The sequence below is a fragment of the Lissotriton vulgaris genome, chromosome 12 (assembly GCF_964263255.1).
Source record: "Lissotriton vulgaris chromosome 12, aLisVul1.2, whole genome shotgun sequence".
Classification (NCBI taxonomy): Eukaryota; Metazoa; Chordata; class Amphibia; order Caudata; family Salamandridae; genus Lissotriton; species Lissotriton vulgaris.
Window position 1 is genome coordinate 125,031,169 of NC_141700.1, and position 23,913 is coordinate 125,055,081.

At 50.4% G+C, this 23,913-nt stretch overlaps 1 protein-coding gene across 23 annotated transcripts in view; it reads right to left on the minus strand.

The window, feature by feature from the left end:
- Positions 1–367: 367 nt before the first annotated feature.
- The window catches only part of UBAP2L (ubiquitin associated protein 2 like), an 889,182-nt gene continuing 865,636 nt past the window's right edge, over positions 368–23,913 (minus strand). For all 23 annotated transcript variants that reach the window (XR_015302630.1, XR_015302632.1, XR_015302629.1 and 20 more), the window contains one exon: positions 368–1,394. Coding sequence is in view for 18 of the 23 variants with exons in the window: in XM_086947511.1 (XP_086803637.1) it covers positions 1,299–1,394 (96 nt within the window). In the remaining 5 variants the exon portion in view is untranslated. The remainder of the gene's footprint in view (positions 1,395–23,913) is intronic.

The window sequence follows — 23,913 nt, forward strand, 5'->3', positions numbered from 1 at the left end:
TTAAGACATTTTGAAGGAAAAGTTGAATCAGATGGGAAAAAAATGGGGAGACTTTCCTTAAAGATGTGTAAACCAGTGACTATAGTTGGAAGTGTTCCCTGAAGGTAAATACTCAAAAATGTGGGTTGAAGATCCCAGAAGTGTAATAATATCCTGTTTTTTGTGTACAATAGCTGTACAGAAGCCATATATAAACACATACTAGTGTTTGAGTGCCTCTACAGTCTCACACCACACATTCTGTGGACTCCATCCTGCCAAACATGTTCAGACACACTGCAATTCTTTCAACAAATTCTGGCGACTCCCTACATACTTAAACCCTCAAACATCACCCACACAGAGAAAAATACAGGAGGCTGAAGAGCAGGTTATTAAAAAATCCAGACATCACTGGGTGACCTTTATTCTCTTTAGTAAATAAAGACTTAATTTCTCTTGGAAGTGACTGGTAGAAGAAAACAAAAAAGACAAAAGGTAGGAACAGAAATCACAGACCAAATAAAATAAACACTCCAGCTCAGCCATAGGATGAGAGGGGGTTGGGAAATCATGTTATGGAGGAAGGGTCCTCGTGGGAGAAAGTGAACAGCTACAAAAAGAAGAGAACACTGGGGTAAGGGATAGCAGATGGAAAGGGAGTGTCAGTCGTGGTGGAGGGGCAGGATGGGAGGTTTTTTAGATACTGGGGACTTTTAGATAAAATAGGGTATTTTGCAGGAAATATATATATGTATATGCGTGCTCTCTTCTGTGGAAGGGTTTTTGCTGTGGAGCACCGCCGAGGTAAGAAAAGCTCACGCCAGTTCTTTGTGGTGGTTTCTTTTTTATATATATATACAAGACACATGTATCCATTAAATTTAGAACACAGTACAAAAACACTTCCACTAAACTCATCATACAATGGATACCTAGCAGTCATATTCCTAGTAATAAAGGGACTCTGGCCAACAGGGAGTGTGCCTGCTGCCACTCCTTCACGCCATGGAAAGGAGGAAAAAAACATAAAAACCACCCCCCCAATACAGCATTGGGCACTTCATAATTAGGATGCAGAAAACAGACTGAAAGAATACAAATTCTATATTACATAAGAGTTCTGGTGGGTGGGTTCAGACACAGACGGACCCCACAGGTTGCTGCTCTTCCTGGAAACCTGCAGACTAGTTTCCTTTAAAGAGCTGCTTCACCGACTGTTTATTTTTACATCCTTTGTGTGTGTAGTTTGGTTGTTTTAAGTTTTCCTTAAAAAGCAGGAGAGTAGATCAGAGCGTTTTCCCTTTCCTGGCTGTTTCTCAGTTGGGCCCCCAGGTGTAGCTGTTGTAAGCAGATTTGCTAGCCTGAGTTTTCTGTGGGATTGCGTTGCCCTGCGTCCGTGGTCCAGCCGCACTCTGTCAAATAAGAAGAAAAAAAATAATATTAATATGCTCACTTCACAAAACATCAGTTTTTCACCAAATCTGAGCCTATTTTCTGATGATAACCCAAGCCTAGTCACTACTCATCCACCAAAGTATCGTCCTCTAAAGAGGTAAAGCAATGGACATTAGGGAGAAAAAAAATGATGTAAATAGTTTGGTGCTCGAAATAAGTCACAAAAGGTTTAGCTACGACAAGGATATTAATAATTCTTTGTACTGTTGGACAAGTTACTTAACTTCGTTAACGCCTTATCTGGTAGACACATGATCTAGCCTCAGATTCCTTACCTTTGAACTTCGAGGCATCAAAATTGAATCGAAGATTTATTAGCAGTACCCCTGCACGCTGGTAGGTGGTGGTAGACTATGCGTGATGTTGTCAGCGTAGTGTTCGTCGTCACGTCTGCGTCGTCAATATAATCGTCATTCCAGTGCGGTACTTTCCACGACTTTCCAGACCAGAAGTGCGAAGCTATGACGTGACTAACCACCGTGTGTTAAAAAATGAACAGCTAGAGTCCTGAAGGGGAACATCCCTGACACTAAAAACAATTCAGCAGTGTGGGAAGGATCGGTTAGGAATCTGCGGCTATGTAACTTGTCCATCTGATAGAGACAACTAGCTGCAGATTCCTTACCTTTGAATTGATCCCAAAGCAATACCATCCCCAGAGGAGGGACTGTGGAAAGGTTTAGACAAGAAATCCTGCAAAACAGTGACCAAACAGGCCTTCTGTGCATACCTGGGAATATAGGCAGTAGCGAATATGCTACTTACCAGTATGCATCTGTTCTTGGCACGTAGGGCTGCTGACATTCATATCTGTGCATAGATCGCCGCCTAGTGTTGGGTCCGGATGAATGCACATTGTTGTCCTGGAAGAGCCTTCGAAGTATCACGAGATAGGTGGTTCCTCCCCTGGACTACAGTGCGCATGGGCATCAACTCCATCCCCAGATTGTTTTTAGCCATTGCGGCCAAGATGGAGTGAAAATAAGTGCATGATGACCATGCTAGGAGTATATGTGAATCCTGCAGCTGCTACAGGCGCCGGGGAGGAGGGTGGGCGATATGAATGTCAGCAGCCCTACATGCCAAGAACAGATGCATACTGGTAAGTAGCATATTCGATTCGAGGCATGTGGGCTGCTGAATTCATATCTGTGCATAAAATACATAGCAGTCCCTCCATTAACGGCAGCCGCCCGTGCCAGCTGCAGCAGTCTGGAAAAGTGTTTTTAGAACAGCCTGCCCTACAGCTGCCTGCTGTTTGAAGTGCACATCAACACAATAATGCTTTGTAAATGTGTGTGTGGTAGACCATGTGGCTGCTCTACATATGTCTTCCAAAGGAATATTTCCAAGGAAAGCCATGGAGGCCCCCAACTTTCTGGTGGAGTGGGCCCTTGGTGGAACTGTGAGTACGCTTGGCCTTCAGATAACAGATCTGAACACATTTAACAATCCACCTAGCTATACCAACCTTGGAAATGGGGTTACCTTTGTGTTGTGGCGCAAAGGCAACAAAATGTTGTTTAGTCTTTCTAAAATCCCTGGTCCTATCTATGTAATACATCAGGGCCCTTTTGACGTCAAGGGTGTGGAGCATTCTCTCCGCCAATGACTCAGGATTTTGAAAGAAAACAGGCAACTCAATAGTCTGGTTAATATGGAATTGAGACACTACCTTAGGAAGGAATTTAGGGTTAGTGCGAAGCACTACCCTGTTGGAATGAATTTGGATAAATGGCTCTTGGATAGTTAGGGCTTGGAGCTCACTAACGCGTTGCAGCGATGTAATTGCTACAAGGAAAGCCACTTTCCACGTCAAGAATTGAATCTCGCAGGAATGCAGTGGTTCAAAGGGAGGACCCATCAGCCGGGTGAGGACCACATTGAGGTTCCACTGCGGAGCTGGTGGAGTCCGCGGAGGGATGACTCTTGAGTCCTTCCAGAAAGGCTTTAATGGTAGGCACCCTGAAGATAAGCGGCCATTACGGATAGGTGTATGTGAATGGAAGCATAGGCCATATTACATTTGTACAGATGGAAAAGATAACAAATGAGGTTATGAATAGATGCATCTAGCGGGTTAATGTTGTGGTCTGCACAGTAAATGACAAACCGCTTCCACTTTGCCGCATAGCATGCTCTTGTGGTGGGCTTCCTCGCCTCCCGGATGATGTCCATACAGTCGGGAGGCAAGTTCAAGTAGCCAAACTCAAAGACCTCAGGAGCCAGAGCGCCAGGTTGAGCTGTTGCGGATCTGGATGTTGAATGTCGCCACGGCTCTGCGTCAGAAGGCTGGGTGTGAGGCGTAGCCTTTGATGCGGTACCACGGACAGTTCCAGAAACGTGGTGTACCATGGTTGGCAAGCCCACGTTGGAGCAACCAGGATGAGAGTCATCGAGTTCTGCCTGAGCTTGCGTGCCACCAGCGGTATCAGGGGTGCTGGGGGAAAGCGTACGCAAATTTGCCTGACCAGTTCATCCATATCGCATTGCCCTGCGACTGTGGGTGTGGGAACCTGGCGGCAAAGCTTTGGCATTTTGCTTTCTCCCTTGTGGCGAACAGGTCTATCTCTGGATGACCCCACATTTGGAAGTACGGTTGGAGTGCTGATGGATGCATCTCCCACTCGTGCATTTGGTGGCTGTACCTGCTGAGCAGGTCCGCCATCTGATTGTTCTTGCCCGGGAGGTATTCTGCTATGAGGAAGATGTTCCTCTGAATGGCCCACTTCCACATGCTCTGAGCCAGATGAGACAGCTGTGGAGAGTGTGTTCCTCCCTGCTTTTCAATGTAGTACATGGCCGTCATGTTGTCCGTCCGGTTCAACACGACCTTGTTGCACAGATGTACTTTGAAGGCTTTGAGTGCCATGAAGATAGCCATCAGTTCCAGAACATTGATGTGCATCTTCTTTTGCTGCGTTGTCCATAGTCCCTGCACAGTGTAATGGAGTACATGAGCTCCCCATCCCTGGAGAGAAGCGTCAGTTGTCAGGATGATCTGTGGCACAGGCTCTTGGAACAGTCGTCCCTTGCAAAGGTTTTGTGGATTCCACCAATGCAGAGAGTTGTATGCCCGACCGCTCACCAACACTAGGTCTTTCAACTGCCCGTGAGCCTGAGTCCACTGACGTGCTAAGCACTCCTGAAGCGGACGCATATGTAGTCTCGCGTGCGGCACTATGGAGATGCAGGAGGCCAACATGCCTATCAACTGCATGAACACTCTTGCTGGAAGCGAGTGTTGGGGTCTGAACTTCTGTATCAGCGATTGAATGCTGCTGACCCTCACTGAATTTGGCTGTGCTGTGGCTGCCAGAGTGTTTATGGTCGCACCCAGATACTGCTGTATCTGGGCGGGTTGGAGGTGGGATTTTGGGTAATTCAGTGAGAATCCCAGATCGTGCAGGAGGTGAATGGTGTGGGACATGTGGGCGGCACACTGCTGGGCTGACTTCGCCTGGACGAGCCAGTCGTCCAGATAAGGGTAGACATGGATGTTCTGTCTCCTGAGGTGCGCCGCCACTGTCGCCAGGCACTTTGTGAATACCCTGGGTGCCGTGGTGACTCCGAAAGGCAAAACCTTGAACTGGTAGTGCTAGTTTTGCATGGTGAACAGGAGGTACTTCCTGTGGGAAGGGTGCAGTGGAATGTGAAAATATGCATCCTTTAGGTCTAAAGTCGCGAGAAAATCCCCTGGACTGAGCAACGGGAGCACTTGCTGCAGGGTCAGCATATGGAAGTGCTCCGACAGGATGTATTGGTTGAGTGGCCTGAGGTCCAGGATGGGCCTGAGGGACCCGTCTTTCTTTGGTATTAAGAAGTACAGGGAGTAGACCCCTGTGCCTCTTTCCTCCACTGGCACGAGCTCGATTGCCCCTTTTTGCAGCATGACGATGACCTCCTGCTGCAATAAGTGCAAATGCTCGGCCGACATAGGACGGTGTCTTGGGGGTATGTTGGGTGGAGTGGATGTTCACTCCAGACAATAACCGTATTGTACAAGCTTTCTGACCCACCTGTCTGTGGTGATGGACTTCCAGACTGGCAGGAACTGCTGGAGTCTCCCCCCGACTGGTGTTGTATGGTCGGGGGGCAGTGACAAGGCGTCAATGTTTGTTGGTGGCAGATGATCTGGGGTTTGTGTTTCCGCGACCTCTGCCCTTGGCGCTGTTACCACGATATCCACCTCGGCTCTTGTTGGTGCATGTGGAATGAGTGTTGGCCTTGTAGTACTGCGTGGTCTGTGAGAGCTGGCCTCTGGAAACGCCTCTAGTGCTTGAGCGACGAAAAGACCCACCCCGAAACTGCTGGGACTGGTGGGACTTTAAGGCACCCATGGATTTAGCATGTCCTTTTTAATTTTTTCTAGGGTGGTGTCAACCTCCGGGCCAAACAGGTGATCTGGATTCACTGTTTGATTAAGGATGGTGGTTTGGATTTCCGGCTTAAATCCAGAGATTCTCAGCCAGGCATGTTGTCGTAGCATAACACTAGTGTTCACAGCTCTGGCAGCGGTATCAGCCGCGTCCAGAGCGCACTTAATCGAAGCGTTCGAGATCAGCTTCCCTTCCTGAATAAGCATCTCAGCCGCCTCCTTGTATTCATAAGGCAGGTGCTGCAACAGGGTCTCCAGTGTGTCATAGTGTGCCCTGTCATACCGCGCCAGAAGCGCTTGTGTATTTGAAATGCGCCAGATGTTGGCTGCCTGTGCTGCTACCCTCTTCCCGATGCCTCAAAGACCTTGGATTCTTTGTCTGGGGGAGGAGCATCACCCGTAGTCTGAGAATTAGCCCTCTTCCGGGCATTCGAGACGACAAGGGAGTCCAGAGGCAACTGTCCTTTGATGTAGGTAGGATCAGTAGGCGCTGATTTGTATTTCTTCTCAATCCTAGGGTTTATCACCCTCGCCCTGGTAGGTTCTTTAAAGATCTCGCCAGCATGTTTCAGAACACCTTTCAGCATAGGCAGAGTCTGGACAGTTCTTTCTGAGACTGAGAAGGTATCAAAAAGGAAGTCGACATCAACAGGGCCAGCATGGAGCTGGATGTTGTGATTGTTAGCTGCCCGTTCGTAGTCGTAGTCGACGTCCGACGCGGGGTTCGACTCACTAATGTCCTGGATAGATTCTTCCTCGACATCCCCTGTATCGAAGATGTCCACAGGCGCCGGTGCAGAATGCTGGGCCTCCTGGCGCGCAGCTCGACGAAGCTTAAGCGTCTTCTTGGACCTGAAGCGTGAACAAGCCATACACTTGGCTTCATCGTGGTCCGGCGACAGACACTTGTTGCACACTGGGTGGACGTCGATGTGGGGATACTTCAAGTTGCAGACTGGACATTTCTTAAATGGACTACGTTCCATGACGAACGGTCGATAGGGTCTGAAGCGTCGACTGGGCCTTCCGCGTTGAAAGCACGCGGGTGTAGGGAATCCGGCTCGAGGCCGAGCTGGAAGAACTAAGACCGAACGCAAGACTATACCGACGTATTAGGCTAAAGACCTTTTGGTCTTAGGAAAGTTTTCTATCGATTCCGACAAGAGGGAATTCAAAGACATCTGAACCCAATGGCGGAAAAAAACAATCTGGGGATGGAGGCGATGCCCATGCGCACTGTAGTCCAGGGGAGGAGCCACCTATCTCGGGATACTTCGAAGACTCTTCCAGGACAACAATGTGCAATCATCCAGACCCAACACTAGGCGGCAATCTATGCATAGATATGAATTCAGCAGCCCACATGCCTCAAACTGTCTGGCGAACGTATGCAGCAATGCCCACGTGGCTGCTTGGCACATTCGAAACAGAGACCACGCTGGAGAGCTGTGGTGGCCGCTTTTTCCCCTGTTAAAATGGGCCCTAAACCCCTCAGGGGATCTTTCTTTGTTAAGGCGTAGAAAATTGTTTATTCCAAAAGGAGCCTAGAGGGAAAAAGATATAGGGTTGGCCTCCACTCAACTATAAATACAACAAAAACCCTGTCACTTGGGCAATATATATAATATATATATATCCAGTTTCACCCAGCATAAAAGAATTATGCCAATGCACTCCATCCAAGCAAAATTACCACTTCAATGAGCTTCTTGCAGTTCAAGGATTTTATTTATTCACTCGCCTAAACCCGTGAGCAAGGCGAGTGAATCGCTGAAACGCGTTGGGTTGTTTTTCCATTGCCATGATTCATCATGCTGGAAATGAATTAAATAAATAAAACCTTGAATGGTGTTCTCTGCCCCGCGACAGATGGAAATGCAAGGCAGGGGGAGAGGACCGTGAATGACTCCAGGAAATGCCCATAACAATTGCCGCAATCCCTGCCTGACTACACAGCCTATCGGTCACTCACCTGACAAGATGCACCGATGAATGGGGTCGCCGCCAGCTTGAGATGGACGCTGCATGCTGGGAATTGTTGTTCACCTGTGGAAACAGAGGCGATTCCAGGCCGTGTTTTTGAGGCAGTCCACACTACTTTAGGCGGTGGGAAGGACACATTCTTTTAAAAGCGGGACTGCAAGCAACCAGGGGGGCATTTTGAAAAAGCAAACCCCCGAAACGCGTTAATGCCCATGGTTAAACAATAAAGGATTGAAGTCTCCACGAACCTCGAGTGCCGCCTCAAGTCTTCTTCTTTTGTGGCAGACTTCCTTGGGAATATATATATATATATATATATATATATATATATATATATATATATATATATATATATATATATATATATATATATATATATATATAAGAACTGGTCATCCACTCAGAGCTCTATAGTTTGATCTAGATAGAACGATAACGCTCTTTTTGGGTCCAAGCGATGGACACTCCCCTTCCTTGGAAGGGTGCAGTGGTGCATAGAAGGTGGGAAGAGTAACCAACTGTTCCATGTGAAAGGGTGTCACCACCTTAAGGAGAAAAGATGCCCTTTTACGGAGCACCACTTTGTCCGGGAAGACTGTCAGGTAAGGAGTCTGATGACAGTGCCTGCAGTTGGCTCAGCCTCCAGGCAGATGTTATGCCACTAAAGTGGCTGTTTCGATGTTAAGCAGCTGTAGAGGGCAGCTGTGCAGCGGCTCAAATGGCGCACACATCAGAACGATGAGAACCAAATTAAGGTCCCACTGTGGCATAATAAAGGGTGAAGGGGGTGGAGACAAGTAAGTTAACCCCTTCAAGAATCTCTGCAACAGAGGAGATTTGAAAAGAGAAGGCTGATCAGGCAGCTGAAGAAAAGAGGAAGGTGCCGAAAGGTAGCCCTTCAAGGTGCTTAGAGCAGATCCCTACCGGGCAAAGGAAAGTATAAACAGGGGGACTTCAGATAAAGATGCAGATGTGGGTCAATAGACCGGTCTGTACAATATTTACAAAATTTGTTTCATCTGCAGGTGTATACCGATTTCGTGGATGGATGCCTGGCTACCAAAATAACCTCGGACTTCGGTAGGGAGGTCGAAAGCTTTCAATTGTGGCCGCTCAACCTCCACGCAAGGAGGCGGAGAGCAGACCGGCTCGGGTGAAAGACTCCACTGCTGCTGCGACAGAAGATCCTCCTGAAGGGGTAACCTGACCAGAGGAGCAATACTCATGTCTAAAAGCTCAGAATACTCAACTCTGTGCCCAGTCCGGAGCCACTTACAATGAAAAGCGTTGCCAAGCGAGAGCTGCCTTGGAAACTCCGACACACAAAACTGCTGAGATTGCGCGTTCTCTTTGGAGACGAACAGATCAACCAAGGCTCTCCCCACCGCTGAAAGAGACCTTGCGCCACCACCGGATGGAGAGGCCACTCGTGAGCCGCAAGGCACCTTCAGCTGAGCTCGTCCGCTCTGGTGTTAATAGAACTGGCCAGGTGTTGAATCACCAGGGAAATGCCCTGTTCAAGCTAAGTCCAGAGACACAGAGCCACTTGACCGAGCCCACGACCCCACTCCACCCTGTTTGTTGCAGTAAGACATGGCGGTAGTGTTAACCACATGGCGGTAGTGTTATCATTGAACACCTGCATGAGACTTCCCTTTATCATTGGCAAAAAAGCTTTCAGTGCCAGTTGGATTGCCCGAAGCTCCAACAGATTGAAATCGAGCTTGGCTTTCGCCAGAGACCAGAGTCCTCTGATTTCCACTTCCACCAGATGGCCACCCCATCCCAGAAGGGACACATCCATCACTACAGTGAGATCTGGGCGGGGAAGGGAGAGAGGCCTGCCCTTGAACCAACTGCAGTCTGTTAGCCACCACTGCAGGTTTCTCGCAGTGCCCTTTGAAATCTTACCAGGACGGTGAGATTTCCTCAATGCTGTGCCCATTGGAACTTCAGGTCCCACTGCAGAGCCTGCATGCGCCACCATGCATGGGTCACTAGCAGGATGCAGGAGACCATGAGGCCCAACAGCCTCAGTCACTCACTGAAATCCAGGATAGAGGCTGAAACATCTGTATCATAGCCTGAATATCCTGGACTCACCGTTTCGGGAGGATAGGCCCGAAATTGCAGTGTCCAGAACTACCCCAATGAGAGGGGGCCAGGTTTGACTTTGGCATGTTGATAGTGAACCCCAGCGAATGAAGGAGGTTCGCCACAGTCTGGAGGTGAGAGACAACTGAGGCAAGGCCACCTTCAACAACCAGTCGTTGAGATATGGAAAGACTGGAACCCCTGATCTCTGCAGATGGGTGTTGACCGCCATCACCTTTGACAACACCCAAGGGGCACTGGTGAGGCCAAAGGAAGCACTGCAAATTGGAAGTGCTTGTGGCCCACTGTAAACCACAGTTAGAAACAATGGGTTGGCAGGATGGCAGGATGGCATTCTGTAAGTCCAGCGCTACCATCCAGTCTTCCAGGTCCAGGGCAGACAGGACCTGAGCTAGGTTGAGCATCTTGAACTTATTTTTGAGGAAGGAGTTGAGGGCTCTGAGGTCTAGGATAGGACGAAGGCCTCTGTCCTCCTGTGGGACCGGAAAGTCGCAGGAATGACAACCACTGCCTTATTCTGGCCGGGAACCCTCTCTATAGCTCCCTTGGCCAAGACAGTCTGGACTTCCTCGCAGAGTAAGGAAAGGTGATCCTCCGTCAGCCGATCATACACTGGAGACATAGATGGAGAGGTAGTCTCGAAGGGGAGGGAATAGCCCCTTTGGACTATTTGCAATACCCACTTGTCCAATGTGATGATTCGCCAGTGGTGGAGATGGTGTACTCTGCCACCAACCAGCAGAGAGTGATCTTGGGGATCAGACCAGGAAGGCTTTGCTGTGGAGGAGAGGGACAGTGGCTTGGCTCGACTTTTGGCTTCCCGATCCACAGGGCCGGGGTGAACAGTCCACGGCCCGCTGAGGCTGCTTAACTTGGGGGGCCTGCTGGCCGGAGTGGGGTTGGCGCTGTTGATAGCCACAAAAGGAACGAAAATCAGATAAGGCCCTAGGGGTTGTGGTGAGGCCCCAAGACTAGGCTGTGGCTTGACTCTTTGAAACTCTCATGGGCGGTATCCGCTTGGTATCCGAAGAGATGGGAGCCATCAAAAGGCATATCTCTGAGGTTAGCCTGGACATCCCCCGAAAAACCAGATGTTCTCAGCCAAGCCTGGCAACAAACTGTCACCATCATGGAAATCGCTCTGCCCAGTGAGTACATCGCACCCCAGCCACATCTGATGGCAAACTTAGGTGTGTCCCTCCCGTCTGAAATAGCTTTGAAGAGTAGAGCCCGTTCCTCCAACTAGCCTCTGGGCTGCACTTATGCAACTGTGTCCCATTTCGAATGGGAATAGCGGCCCAAAAGGCATACAGTGTTTACCGACCGCAATGCCAGACTGGCGGAAGAAAAGATTTTCTTTCGGAAGTTCGCCAGTCTCTTGGATTCCCTGCCAAGAGGCGCAGAAGGCAACGCACCACGGGAAGTGGAAGCCTGGACCACCAAGCTTTGTGGGGGTCAGTGGGTGGTGAGGAAAAGCGGGTCGCCGGTGCAGGGGATGGCGGCGGGCAATTGTCTTATTCACAGGAGCCCCTGTGCTAGGTTTTGGATCAGGAACCCAGAAGGAAGCCTGTTAAGGCCTCATCAAAGGGCAGTAAGGGGTTCAGAGCAGGAGACCTCAGGCTGCAGGACCTCTGTCAAGACATTAGTCATGACTGCCACTGTAGGAAGCAGCAGGTCCAGGACCTCCGCAGCCCTAAGCACCACCATGGCAAATGATGCTCCCTCCTCTATAGCCAGGGTAGAAGGGTAAAGCATGGCAGAGTCTGGAGAGGTGTCGAAACCACTAGCGTCGCCTAACTCCTCAAACTAGTTCACATCATGTTGGCGCAGGCTTTCTAAGAGATCCTGCTCCCCCTTCCAATCCTCTATCCCTAACCCTTCAGACTAGGGCAGGGTGAACGGAATGGTGCTGTACAGCTCTGTCGGCGCCAGTCTCTGCTTCGGGTAACGCCTGGCCGGTTCAGTGTTGGAAAGGAAGATCGGGGAGGGGCCGCCGGCAACGCCGATGACATCTGCATCGGATGCAACAACGGGGAAGATCACTGTGGAGGTGCGACTGGTGTCTGTACGGACCCTGGAACGGGTCCAATCGGAGGCCATGACCTGAGCTGCATGCATGGGAACTCCATCCTCAGCCTGCAGGGCCCGTAGGCGCGCCAGCAGGGCCAGGCCACCCAAATATGGCGCACATGGCATCAGAATTCCTTCTGCTGGGAGGGGGGTTTCTCCCGTACAAGCAGTGAAATGCAGAGCCGTCCTGCGCATCCCCGCGGAGCAGGGCTTTAAAAGAAATGCGTTACTTACCTGTAACAGCAGTTATCCAGTATTGGTGTCTTTCATAGATTCACATGCCTGAATCATTCCCCGTCGCCGAGACGGGAGCCTCCGGTACATAAAAAAGTAATGTCCTAAGGACATACATAGAGAATATAGGCCGAAGGGCCTCCCCTTTGGGGCCTTTCCACGTCCTTATGTAAAAAGGACCGAACTCTCATCGTTAGCCAATCAGCTCCGACCTCCCTCTAGAACCTTCCCGGGAGGAGCCTCAGTCCCTCAGATTTTCGTACGCACCCAGATAGGGTGTCGCAATGTAGACATAGAGGTACGTGAGTCCTTACCGGGGAGGCGGGAGGGTTGCATGTGAATCTATGAAAGACACCAATACTGGATAACTGCTGTTACAGGTAAGTAACGCATTTCTTATCCAGTATTTGGGTGTCTTTCATAGATTCACATGCCTGAATCAGAGTAGCCAGCAGTTATACATGCATAGTGGTAAAGCACATTCTCACAACCAGCAGGCCTGCATAAATTACAGACAACGTGAGAAAAACATGGCAATATACAGACATGCATATAGCAGAAAAAACCCATGAAGAATGTGCATACCTGGATGGCGGGACGAGGTAAGGCTCACCTTATTGGAAGAGATGGCGCAGCACCGCTTGTCCCACTGCAGCGTCCTTCTGCAGTTCGATGTCCAGGCAGTAGTGCCTGGAAAAGGTGTGCGGGGACTTCCAGGTCGCCGCTCGGCAGATGTCCAGGATCGTCACTCCAGCGAAGAGCGCCGCTGACGTTGACATCGCTCTGGTAGAGTGGGCAGCCACTCGGTCCGTCAAAGGCCGTCCGGCCTGATCATGGCAGAAAGCAATCGCTGAAGAAATCCAGCGGGAGATGCTCTGTTTTGTCAAGGGTAAACCCATGCGCGGGTTGCTGTAGGCTACAAAGAGTTGAGAAGACTTCCTGACCTCTTTGGTCCTGTCCAAGTAGAATTTGAGACACCTTTTAAGGTCCAAGGAATGCAGCGCCCTTTCTGCCGCTGTGGAAGGGTTCGCAAAAAATGACTTGAGTACAATTGGTTCGTTCAGATGAAAGTCTGACGGCACTTTAGGAATGAATTTAGGGTTGGGCCTGAGTACCACTCGGTCGTGCCTGAATTGGAGATACGGTTCCTGAATAGACAGCGCTTGAAGTTCGCTGACTCGTCTGGCCGATGTCAGGGCGAGCAGGAGTGCCGTCTTCCATGAGAGATGTTTGAGAGTGGCCCGGTGTATGGGCTCGAAAGGGTGTTTCATTAGTTGGTTGAGCACCAAGTTCAATTGCCAGGTCGGAGGGACTTTCCGAGGCCTCGGAAAGGATCTGTAGAGCCCTTTCAGAAATTGCTTTATCAGTCGACTGGACCATAGGGAAGGTCCAGATGAGGTTCTGGTGAATCTAGAAATCGCAGCCAGATGAACCTTAATGGAGGCGTGAGCCAGCCCCGATTGAGCCAGGTGGAGGAGGTATGGTAGCAACTGTACTGGGGTGACCCGGAGAGGGTGTAAGCCTTGTTCCGAACACCACAAGCAGAACCTCTTCCACTTCAGCGAGTAGGTCTTGTTCGTGCTGCCCGCCCTCGCTTTGGCTAGTACGGCCCTGCAGTCCTGCGGGATCTCTAGGTCTCCGAACTCTCGGTGCTCAGGAGCCAGGCCGATAATTTGAGCGAACGGAGGTTCGGGTGGTGTACCTGGCCTCCGGACATCGTTAAGAGGTTCGGGTGTTGTCGCAGGTGAATCGGGGGCTTGATGGAAAGGCGAAGCAGGTCCGAGAACCAGTGTTGTCTCGGCCAGTACGGAGCAATCAGGATCAGGGTGCACGGCTCCGTCTTCATCTTCCGGAGGAGCCTCGGTATCATCGGGAACGGAGGAAAAGCGTACGCAAACACGCTGAACCAGCCGATGGAAAAAGCATTTCCCAGCGACCCCCGTTGGGGATGCCAGCTTGCGTAGCTTGGGCATTTGGCGTTCCCTGCCGTCGCGAAGAGATCGATCTTCGGGGTCCCCCATTGCGAGAAGACGTGGGCCACCGTGTCGCCGTTCAGCTCCCATTCGTGGGAGAGAGAGGTCTGTCTGCTGAGGGCGTCCGCGATGGTGTTGTCCTTCCCGGGAACGTACTCCGCTTTGAGGGAGAGCCCGTGTGCCACCAACCCGTTCCAGATTTTTTGCGATTCTCTTGAGAGAGAGAGAGAGAGATCGCGTTCCCCCCTGTTTGTTCAGGTAGTGCATCGTCGTGGTGTTGTCCGTTTTGACGAGCACCGGGGAAGTTCCGATACGTGGCAGGAATGCCTGCAGAGCCAGATACACTGCCCTTAGTTCCAAGAGGTTGATGTGTAGTTGTTTCTCTTGGGCGTCCCATTTGCCGCTGACTCGAAGGTCCAACAGAACCGCGCCCCAGCCTTCCAGTGAGGCATCTGTCGTGATGACCAGAGGTGCCGGCGGCAGGAGGAACTGCAAGCCGGCCGTCAGGTGTGTCCGGTTTCTCCACCACAGAAGGGCCTTTGTGATGGCCGGTGTGATTGTGATAATGTCCTCGAAGGATCCGGAACTCTGTTTCCATTGTCTCGCCAGCGCCTCCTGCAGGGGACGCATGCGGAGCCTGCAGTGTGGTATGAGGAGAATGCAGGAGGACATCATCCCTAGCAAGGAGGTGAATGTCCGGACTTTGATGCGAGACTTCTTGGCCACAGCCGCGGCCAGAGACAGTATTTTGTTGGTCCTGTCCTCCGAGGGGAAAGCCTTTGCGCGCTTCGTGTCCAAGGTAGCCCCCAGGAAGGTGATCCTCGTTGACGGAGTAGTGCAGGATTTTTTGAGGTTGATCGTCAGACCCAGCTGTTGAAAGAGAGCGCTGCAGGCGTTGGAGGAAGCAGTCGCGCCCTCCGGGGAAGGCGCCTTCACCAGCCAGTCGTCCAGGTAGGGGAATACCTGGTGACCCCTTTGTAGCAGGAAGGCTGCCACCGGCGCCAAGCACTTCGTGAAGATACGTGGTGCAGATTTGAGGCCGAATGGCAAGACCTTGAACTGGTAATGTCTGCCTGCTATTTCGAACCGTAGGTACCTCCTGTGCCGTATGAGGATGGGGATATGGTAGTAGGCGTCCTGTAAGTCCAGGGAGACCATCGAGTCTCCACTTTCCAGCGCCCCCAGGATCTCCTGGATTGTGACCATCCGGAAGGATTGACTCCGCAGGAAGGCGTTCAGCGCCCGGAGGTCTAAGATCGGCCTCCATTTGTCCCCTTTCTGTTGGACTAGGAAGAAGTGGGAATAAAACCCCTTCCCCTTCTGGGAGTCTGGGACTCTTTCGATGGCTCCTTTGACCAACATGGCGGATACTTCCTTGAGAAGGAGGCGCAGGTGTTTGTGAGCACGCTTCAGTGGAGGAGTGTTGGGAGGGGTGTTGACCATTTCGAGGGAATGTCCAAATTGAATTATTTGTAGTACCCACCGATCCGTAGTGATTTTTCGCCAATTTTGGAGGAAGTGGGTCAGTTTTCCCCCAATTCGAAAGGATTGAGATGGTGGTGGGACTGGCTGGAGTAAATGGTCACTGGCGGCCGCCAGTGCCCTTCTTGGCGGATTTGCCTCTGAAGGACGACCTCCCATAGGACGACTGTCGGGTCTGTTGTTTGTGCTGGGGCTGGTTCCTGTTGCCGTAGGAGTAGGACGACCGATTTTGGTAGGAACCTCTGTAGGAGTACTGACCTCTGGAGCGGCCCCCCCGAAAGGACTGGTTCCGGGACTGGAGGGAGCCCAGAGCCCTCGCCGTATCGGTATCTTTCTTGATAGCCTGGAGTGCTTCGTCTATCTTCTCCCCAAAGAGAAATTGACCATCGAACGGCATGTCCAGCACCTTAGATTGGACCTCTTGCCGAAAGGATGTTGCTTTGAGCCAGCCTTGGCGGCGGAGCACGGCAGCCCCGGCCAGCTGGCGGAATCCCGTCATGGCTGCGTCGATGGCGCAGTCGATGATTTCAGCCGCGGAGTTTTGTCCTTCCGCTAGGAGAGCTTTCACTTCGTCCTGGACCGTGGATGGCAGGCCTTGCAGATAGGGGGCTATGTCTTCCCATAGCTGGCGGTTGTAGCGCCCAAGTAGGGCGATGGAATTCGCCACTTTGATGGTCATGGCGGACGTGGTGGAGAACCGTTTGCCAATGGTGTCCAGTTTCCTTCCTTCCTTGTCTGGGGGTGCGGACAGCGGCGAGGAGGGGTTGCGGGATTGCTTTTGGGCCGCCTGAGTCACAACCGAGTCCGGTTTGGGGTGGCCGGTCAGGCAGGCTGGCGCGGTGATCGGGGCCTTATATTTTTTGTCTAGGCGCGGAACCACCGCAGGCACCGAGGCAGGCGTAAGCATCAGCTTCTTGCCCTGTTCCCACAGAAAGTCTATAAGTGGAATAGACTTGGCCAATTTCTGGCTGTGCTCCTTGAAATCATGGAGGAAGCATTCCGTTTCCGTGGATTCCACCGCCATGTGAAACCTCTTTGCTGCCTTGTCCACCAGTTTGTGGAAACCCCCAACGTCCGCCGTCTCAGATTGGCGCGGTCGCGGGGATGCCGGGGTAGACGAATGGTGTGATGACGCAGCATCGGCATCTTCGTCTCCGTGGTCCGAGTCAACGTCTTGCACTTCGCCTTCCTCCAAGTCCGTCTCCTCCTCCTCGCCTTCCGAGGAGTCCTCCACCTGAGGCTGGGGCCGAGTGCGAGGCTGGGGTTGGTTCCGAGGACGGGCCTGGAGAGCGGAAGGGCGCGAGGCCGACGGTTGCGCTTGGGTGACCGGCACCTGGGTTCCGCTGTCGGCATCCGGGAACCGTTGTTTATAGTCCTGCACCAGGGAGCGCAAATCGTTGACCAGAGACAGGGGCAAACAGATCATCGGGGTGTTCTCCGTGTTGACGTTCAAGGAGCGTTCCTGATACATAACTTCGTCCTGGTCCTCATGAACGTCCTGGTTTTCCTCGGACTCCTCACTCTGCAGTGTCACCTGCTCTTGCTCGGGTGCCAACTCTACCGTTGGGGGAACCGAGGAAGTTGGAATCGAGTGAATGGAGACTTCGACCAATCTGGATTCTTTCCAAGATGGCGCCGGGGTCTCTTCCGACGACGTGCGTGAAGATGGCGCGCCCGCCGTGTGTGTTGGTGACTTGAACGCCTCCGTTAGTGTCGATGGCATCAAAGTCTGCGGGGATAAGGGAATCGCCGACTTATTGGTGGTAGAGCCTTCGACTTGAGATTTCTTGGGTGAAGGCGGACCCTTTGAACTTGACCTCGACCGTTTAGGTGACGATCCTTCGGTATGAGATGTCTTCGGCGAAGGCGTACCTTTAGATTTGGACCTCTTAGGTGACGATGACGATGGTCCGGTATTAGTCTTGGACGAAGGCTTCGGAGGAATGGTCGAGGAGACCGGTGCGCCTGAGGACGCAGTGGTGGTCGTTGTGGCCGTCGCGGAGGGCGATGAGGCCGTAGTGGTCGACACAGTGGTCGAGACCGAGGTGGTCCGCTTAGTAGATGGAGCGGGTTTCTTGAACCTCTGGCCGTCCTTAACAGACACGGAGGAGGTGGTGGAACGTGCCTCCGAAGGTTTCCTGTGCGCCTTCTTAGGAGGAGTGTCTGTCTCTCCAGGGGACTGCACCCTGGGTCTCTTCTTGGAGACTTTGGAGGTCACGGAGACACTACCCTCGGAAGATTCCAGAGTGTCTCGGACCTTAAGCCTGTCGAGCCATTCGAGAAGGCGAGCCTCTCTTTCCTTAACAGTCTTCTTTGGGAAGGCTCTACACACCCTACACTTGTCAGGGACGTGGTCAGGGTACAGGCAATATAAGCACAGATCGTGCTTGTCCTCCGCTTGAATCCGCTGCTTGCCGCAGGAGGAACAGGCCCTGAGAAGGGCTTTCTTGTGCGAGTCCGCCATGGATGAAGCCTTCTTATTGGATTCCGACATGGGAGACAGTAGTCGAAGATAGGATATGTATTTTGTTTGTACAAGGTGTACTTCCAGCGAAGTTTGAGACTTCGAAGCAAGAAAAACCTGAAGAGCTCAGGTTGGAGACTCCCTAGCACAACGTGCGGTAGAAAATCTGAGGGACTGAGGCTCCTCCCGGGAAGGTTCTAGAGGGAGGTCGGAGCTGATTGGCTAACGATGAGAGTTCGGTCCTTTTTACATAAGGACGTGGAAAGGCCCCAAAGGGGAGGCCCTTCGGCCTATATTCTCTATGTATGTCCTTAGGACATTACTTTTTTATGTACCGGAGGCTCCCGTCTCGGCGACGGGGAATGATTCAGGCATGTGAATCTATGAAAGACACCCAAATACTGGATAAGCGGATATTCCTCTGCCGCGTTGCAAGACGGGCGGGGTGAAGTACGCTTCAACGTCTTATGCTTTTTGTGGTGCCTCTTACCTGACTTCGACGAAGAGGACTTTGATTCACTGGAGCAGTGATCAGACCTCCCTCTCGACCGAAACCTGGACCAAGACAGACGAGGCATCCTCCACTGGGCCGGACCAAGAGTAGCTTTAGGGACCGCTACCTCAAATATTTCCGGGAGCCATGGCCCGGCAGTCGGAGCAAGACTTGAGTCGTGGTCACGCTCCAGGCACCAGAGACACTAAATGGGGGTGCGCAACGAAGTCGACAAAAGGGTCAAAAAAGTCTGTAAAAAATTGAGAGGGGATAGCTCTATTCAACAGATCGGTGTTGGCTGGCACTGAAAGAAAACTGATGCCAGCGCGACGGAGTGGCGGTTATATTGCGACATGGACGCCACGAAGACTACGATAATATGCAGATGACGTCATACGGAGTTGCCCGACACCACCTGCTAAGAAAAATCTTCTGGATCCAGCCTGATGCCTGGAAGTTCAAAAGTAAGGAATCTACGGCTAGACAGCTCTATCAGATTTACCAATATAGCAGAGGATCATTCCATTCCACATACTGAAGAAAAGAACATGACTGATAAAGTCACAGAAACTGAGCCTGACTTATCACCATCCTCTCCACTTAGAGAGTAAATTCCACAGGACATTGAACAGAAGGAAAATGCTACTTACCAGTATGCATCTGTTCTTAGCATGTAGAGCTGCAGAGTTGTACACTGTGCATAGATCGCCACCTAGTGTTGGGCCCAGATGTTTGCAGTTTGTTGTTGTCCTGAAAAATTCTTTGGAAGTCACGAGATAGGGGACTCCTCCTTTGGACCACATTGTGCATGGGCATCGGCTCCATCCCCAGATTGTTTTTCGCCATTAGGGAAATAATGGAGCTTTGCAAGTACAGGAAGGATGCCAGTGTAATTCGTATCTAATTAAGATAATACTGGAACAGACAAGGGTAGCCGGGGAGGCGGGTGGTCGTGAACAACTCTGCAGCTCTACATGCCAAGAACAGATGCATACTGGTAAGTAGCATTTTCCATTCAAGGCCTATGAGCTGCAGATTGTACACTGTCCATAGATTATATAGCAGTACCCACTCTTAGCGGCGACCACCCCCATCTGTTGCGTAGTTTGGAATAATGTTTTGAGAACAGCCTAGCCCACAATAGCTTGTTGTTTTGTTTGCACATCTACACAATAGTGTTTTGTGAATGTGTGCGGTGTAGACCATGTAGCTGCTCTGCAGATGTCATCTAGGAGAATGTTCCCTAAAAATGCCATTGAAGCCCCTATCTTTCTGGTAGAGTGGGCTTTAGGAGGAACAGATAGCGTACGTTTAGCTTTGTGGTAGCAAATCTGTATGCATTTGACAATCCATCTAGCTATCCCAGATTTTGAAATGGGATTACCCTTGTGTGGTGGTGAGAAAGACACAAAGTTGCTTTGTCTTACGAAAGGGTTGTGTTCTTTCTATGTAGTATAATAACACTCTTTTGACATCTAATGTGTGAAGAGCTCTTTCTGCTACTGACTGTGGTTGCGAGAAGAAAACAGGCAGTTCCACAGATTGAGATGGAATGGAGAAATTTGTTTGGTGTTCCATCATTGCAGAGAGCGATATGTACGGCTGTCTACCAACACCAGGTCTGTGAGCTGACCGTGAGCCTGATTCCACTGTTGTGCTAGACATTCTTGTAGTGGCGCATTTGCAGTCTTGCGCGGGGAACTATGAAGATGCAAGATGCCATCATCCCTATTAGTTTCATGAACACTCTGGCTTGTAGAGAGTGCTGGCATTGAAAAAGGGAGACTAAGTTCTAAATACTTTGAATCCTGGCTTGACTGGGATACGCCAGAGCTACTGATGTGTTTATAGTAGCTCCTAGATATTGATGAACGTGCGAAGGCTCTAGGTGCGACTTGGTGTAGTTTATTGTAAACCCTAAGTTGTGCAGTGTTTGAATTGTTTGTTTTGTGTGTTGTGCACACTGGTTGTACGATCTTGCTTTTATGAGCCAGTCGTCTAGGTAGTTGAAGACATTTGTTGTCTTCTGAGATGTGCTGCCACTACTGCTAAGCACTTTGTAAACACTCATGGTGCTGTTGTAACCGGGAAGGAAGGACTTTGAACTGATAGTGTTGTCCTTATATGACAAACCTTAAATACTTCCTGTGTGCAGGATGTATTGAAATGTGAAAATAGACGTCCTTTAGGTCTAGTGTGGACAGAAAATCTCACTGTTGTAGTAATGGGAGTACCTGTTGTAAAGTGATCATGTGAAAATGATCTGATTGTATGTAGTGGTTGAGTGGCCCGAGGTCGAGAATTGGTCTTAAGGTCCCGTCCTTCTTTGGAATTAGGAAGTACAGGGAGTAGACTCCTGTTCCTTGTTCTTCTAATGGAACTACTTGAATAGCATCTTTTTGTAGAAGTGCTAGAACTTCCTGTTGAAGCAGAGTTATGTGTTCTGCAGACATTGGACGCTGCCTGGGTGGTATGTTAGGGGGGGTTGCTGTGAGTTCTAGGCAGTAGCCATGTTGGATAATTTGTCTTACCCACCTGTCTGTTGTGATGGAGTTCCAGACAGGTAGGAACTGTGAAAGCCTGCCCCACACGGGAGTGGAATGCTGTAGGGGAGGCAGAGGGAAGTCACTGTTTAGGAGTGGAAGAGGAGCGGTTTTTGTTACTACCTCTACCTCTTCCCTTGTTGTTATTGCCTCTGTATCCTGCTCTAAAAAATCCTTTATTAGAGGAGGTCTGCGTGTGTGTTTTAAAAGATGATGTGTCTACGCCGGTCTGCTTGGAGCCTCCTCTATAAGAGGATCGGCGAAAAGAACCTCTAGTTTGGGTGGATTGTAATGCCCCCATAGACTTAGCGGTGTCTGTGCCCTTCTTAATCTTTTCTAATGTATTATCTACCTCCGGCCCAAACAATTGGTTCATATTAAAGGGCTGGTTTAGGATGGTAGTTTGTACCTCTGGTTTAAAACCAGAGATGCGTAACCATGCGTGACACCTGAGAATAACACTAGTGTTCACTGCTCTGGATGCTGTGTCAGCTACATCTAGTGCACATTTAATTGAGGCATTTGAAATTAATTTGCATTCTTGTAAAAGTTCTGCTGCCAGATCCTGGTGTTGATCTGGTAGGTGTTCCATTAACTTTTCTAGTTGATCGTAATAAGCCTTGTTGTAGCGTGAGAGTAAAGCCTGTGTGTTTGCTATGCGCCATATGTTTGTTGCTTGTGCAGCAATTCGGTTCCCTGACGCATCAATAATTTTGGACTCTTTGCCAGGCAGGGGTGTGTCCCCAGAAGTTTGAGAATTGGCCCTTTTGCGTGCATTAGACACTACCAAGGAGTCTAATGACAGATGACACTTAATGTATACTGGATCAGATGGTGCTGTCCTATACTTTTTCTCTATTCTAGGATTTAACACCCTACACCTTACTGGATCTTTAAAAATCTCTGTAGCATGTTTAATGACTCCCCTAATCATTGGTAATATTTAGGTAGACCTTTGTGACTGTTCGAAAGTGTCTAACAAGAAGTCCTCCTCAATGGCATCAGAGTGCATGGGAACCGCATGGTAAAGTGCAGCTCTGTTTAACAAATGATTAAAACCAATACTGTCCTCTGTAGGGGAATGTTTTGTTGGGTAGTACTGAGGATCAGGGATGTCTGGTGCATTATTTGGTGCAACATTATATGCATCATCATCATTCTTAGGGTATTCTGTGTTAACATCCTCAACTAAAGGGTATGTATGTGGCTCTGGAACATCAACCCCCCACCCAAATCATACTCATCAGTGTGGTGTGATGATGCAGGAGAGTGAAAACGAGAAGATATAGGTTCCACATATGGAGTAACAGGAGAGGAAGAAGGTGAAGGAGAGGAAGGGTGCATTGGAGAAGTTGCACAGTCCTTTTTGGCAGGAACCACAAGTGTAAGTGGTGTGTCTGCTGGTCTCTTCTTATAAGGGATTGCTTCCACATGTCCAGTTTTTGGATTAATATGGACTTTTTTCTGTCTAGGATCTGGTCTAAACAGTTCTTCCTCTTCTATAATCTTCTTTGGCGTTGATTTTTTCGGAGCCGATAGAGGTTGTTTAGTGCTTTTTGTCTTAGGAGGAGTAGCTGAGTCTTTTGGCAATGTTTTCGGTGCCGAAGTTTGTTTAGCCTTATCTGGGGTCTTCGGTATCGATATTAGAGGTTTCGGCGTGGAGACAGGTTTTGCTGGGCCTGTGGCGCCGGAAACTGGCTTCCCCTCTTTGTTTTTTGAACCGGAAGGTTTCTGAGTCGAAGCTTTCGGGTTTGGTACAGGTTTTGGCTTCGGCACCGATGGTACGAGTTCCGAAGTATCCTTGTCTTTGGGCGCCGAAGGGTGTTTTATCTTCGGTGCCAACGAGTCCTTCGGTACCGAAGGATGTTTTGGTGCCAATGGAGAAGGTGTAACTGGCATATGGTGTTTCTTCGGTGCCGAGGCACCGGAAGGCGTATTCTTTCCTCGGAGCCGGGCCCGAAGGCGGGGCGTTAGAGGGTAAATGTTGGTCTCGACTGGGCCCCATGGGCGGAATGCTGACCGTTGCCTTCTGTTTGGGTAATGTCTGTTGTGCAGGGGCAGATGTACTCACGGGTTGTCGAGACGGGATCAAATTGTCCGAATCCTCTGCCCCCGATATTATCTGGAGATCAGGCGAGTCCTCCTCTGCGCCGAGTGGAGCCGTGTCCTCGGAGATATCTTCGATTGGATATTCGTCCTCGGAGAAGTCTTCTTCGATCTCCTCTTCAAAGATGGCCTCCGGTGCAGATCTCATTTCGTGTCGACGGGCCCTCCGATCCCGAATGGTCTTATTCGATTGGAAGGAGGCACAGGCTGTGCAGGTCGAATCGTCATGTTCTGGCGAGAGACGGAGGTTGCAAACCTCGTGATGGTCGCTATGAGGGAATTTTGCTCGACATATAGCGCATCTCTTGAATGGAGTTCTGTCCATGAGGCGTAGGCCGCAAGGCGCCGATGGGCCCAACGGCCCACGTCAACGCACCGGAATGTAGCTGGTGATGTCGAAAATCTATTCGATGTCGAAAGAAGTTTGTTTGAAGTTTCTCGCTTCGAAAAAGCAGAAAACGTATTTTTCTAGCCGTAGCTGAAAACTTTCATCCGAACCCAGTGGCGGAAAAAAACTATCTGAGGATGGCGTCGATGACCATGCGCAGTATTGTCCAAGGGAGGAGTCAACTATCTCGTGACTACAAAAGACTTCTTCCAAGAAGACAACAACGTGCAATCATCCGAGCCCAACA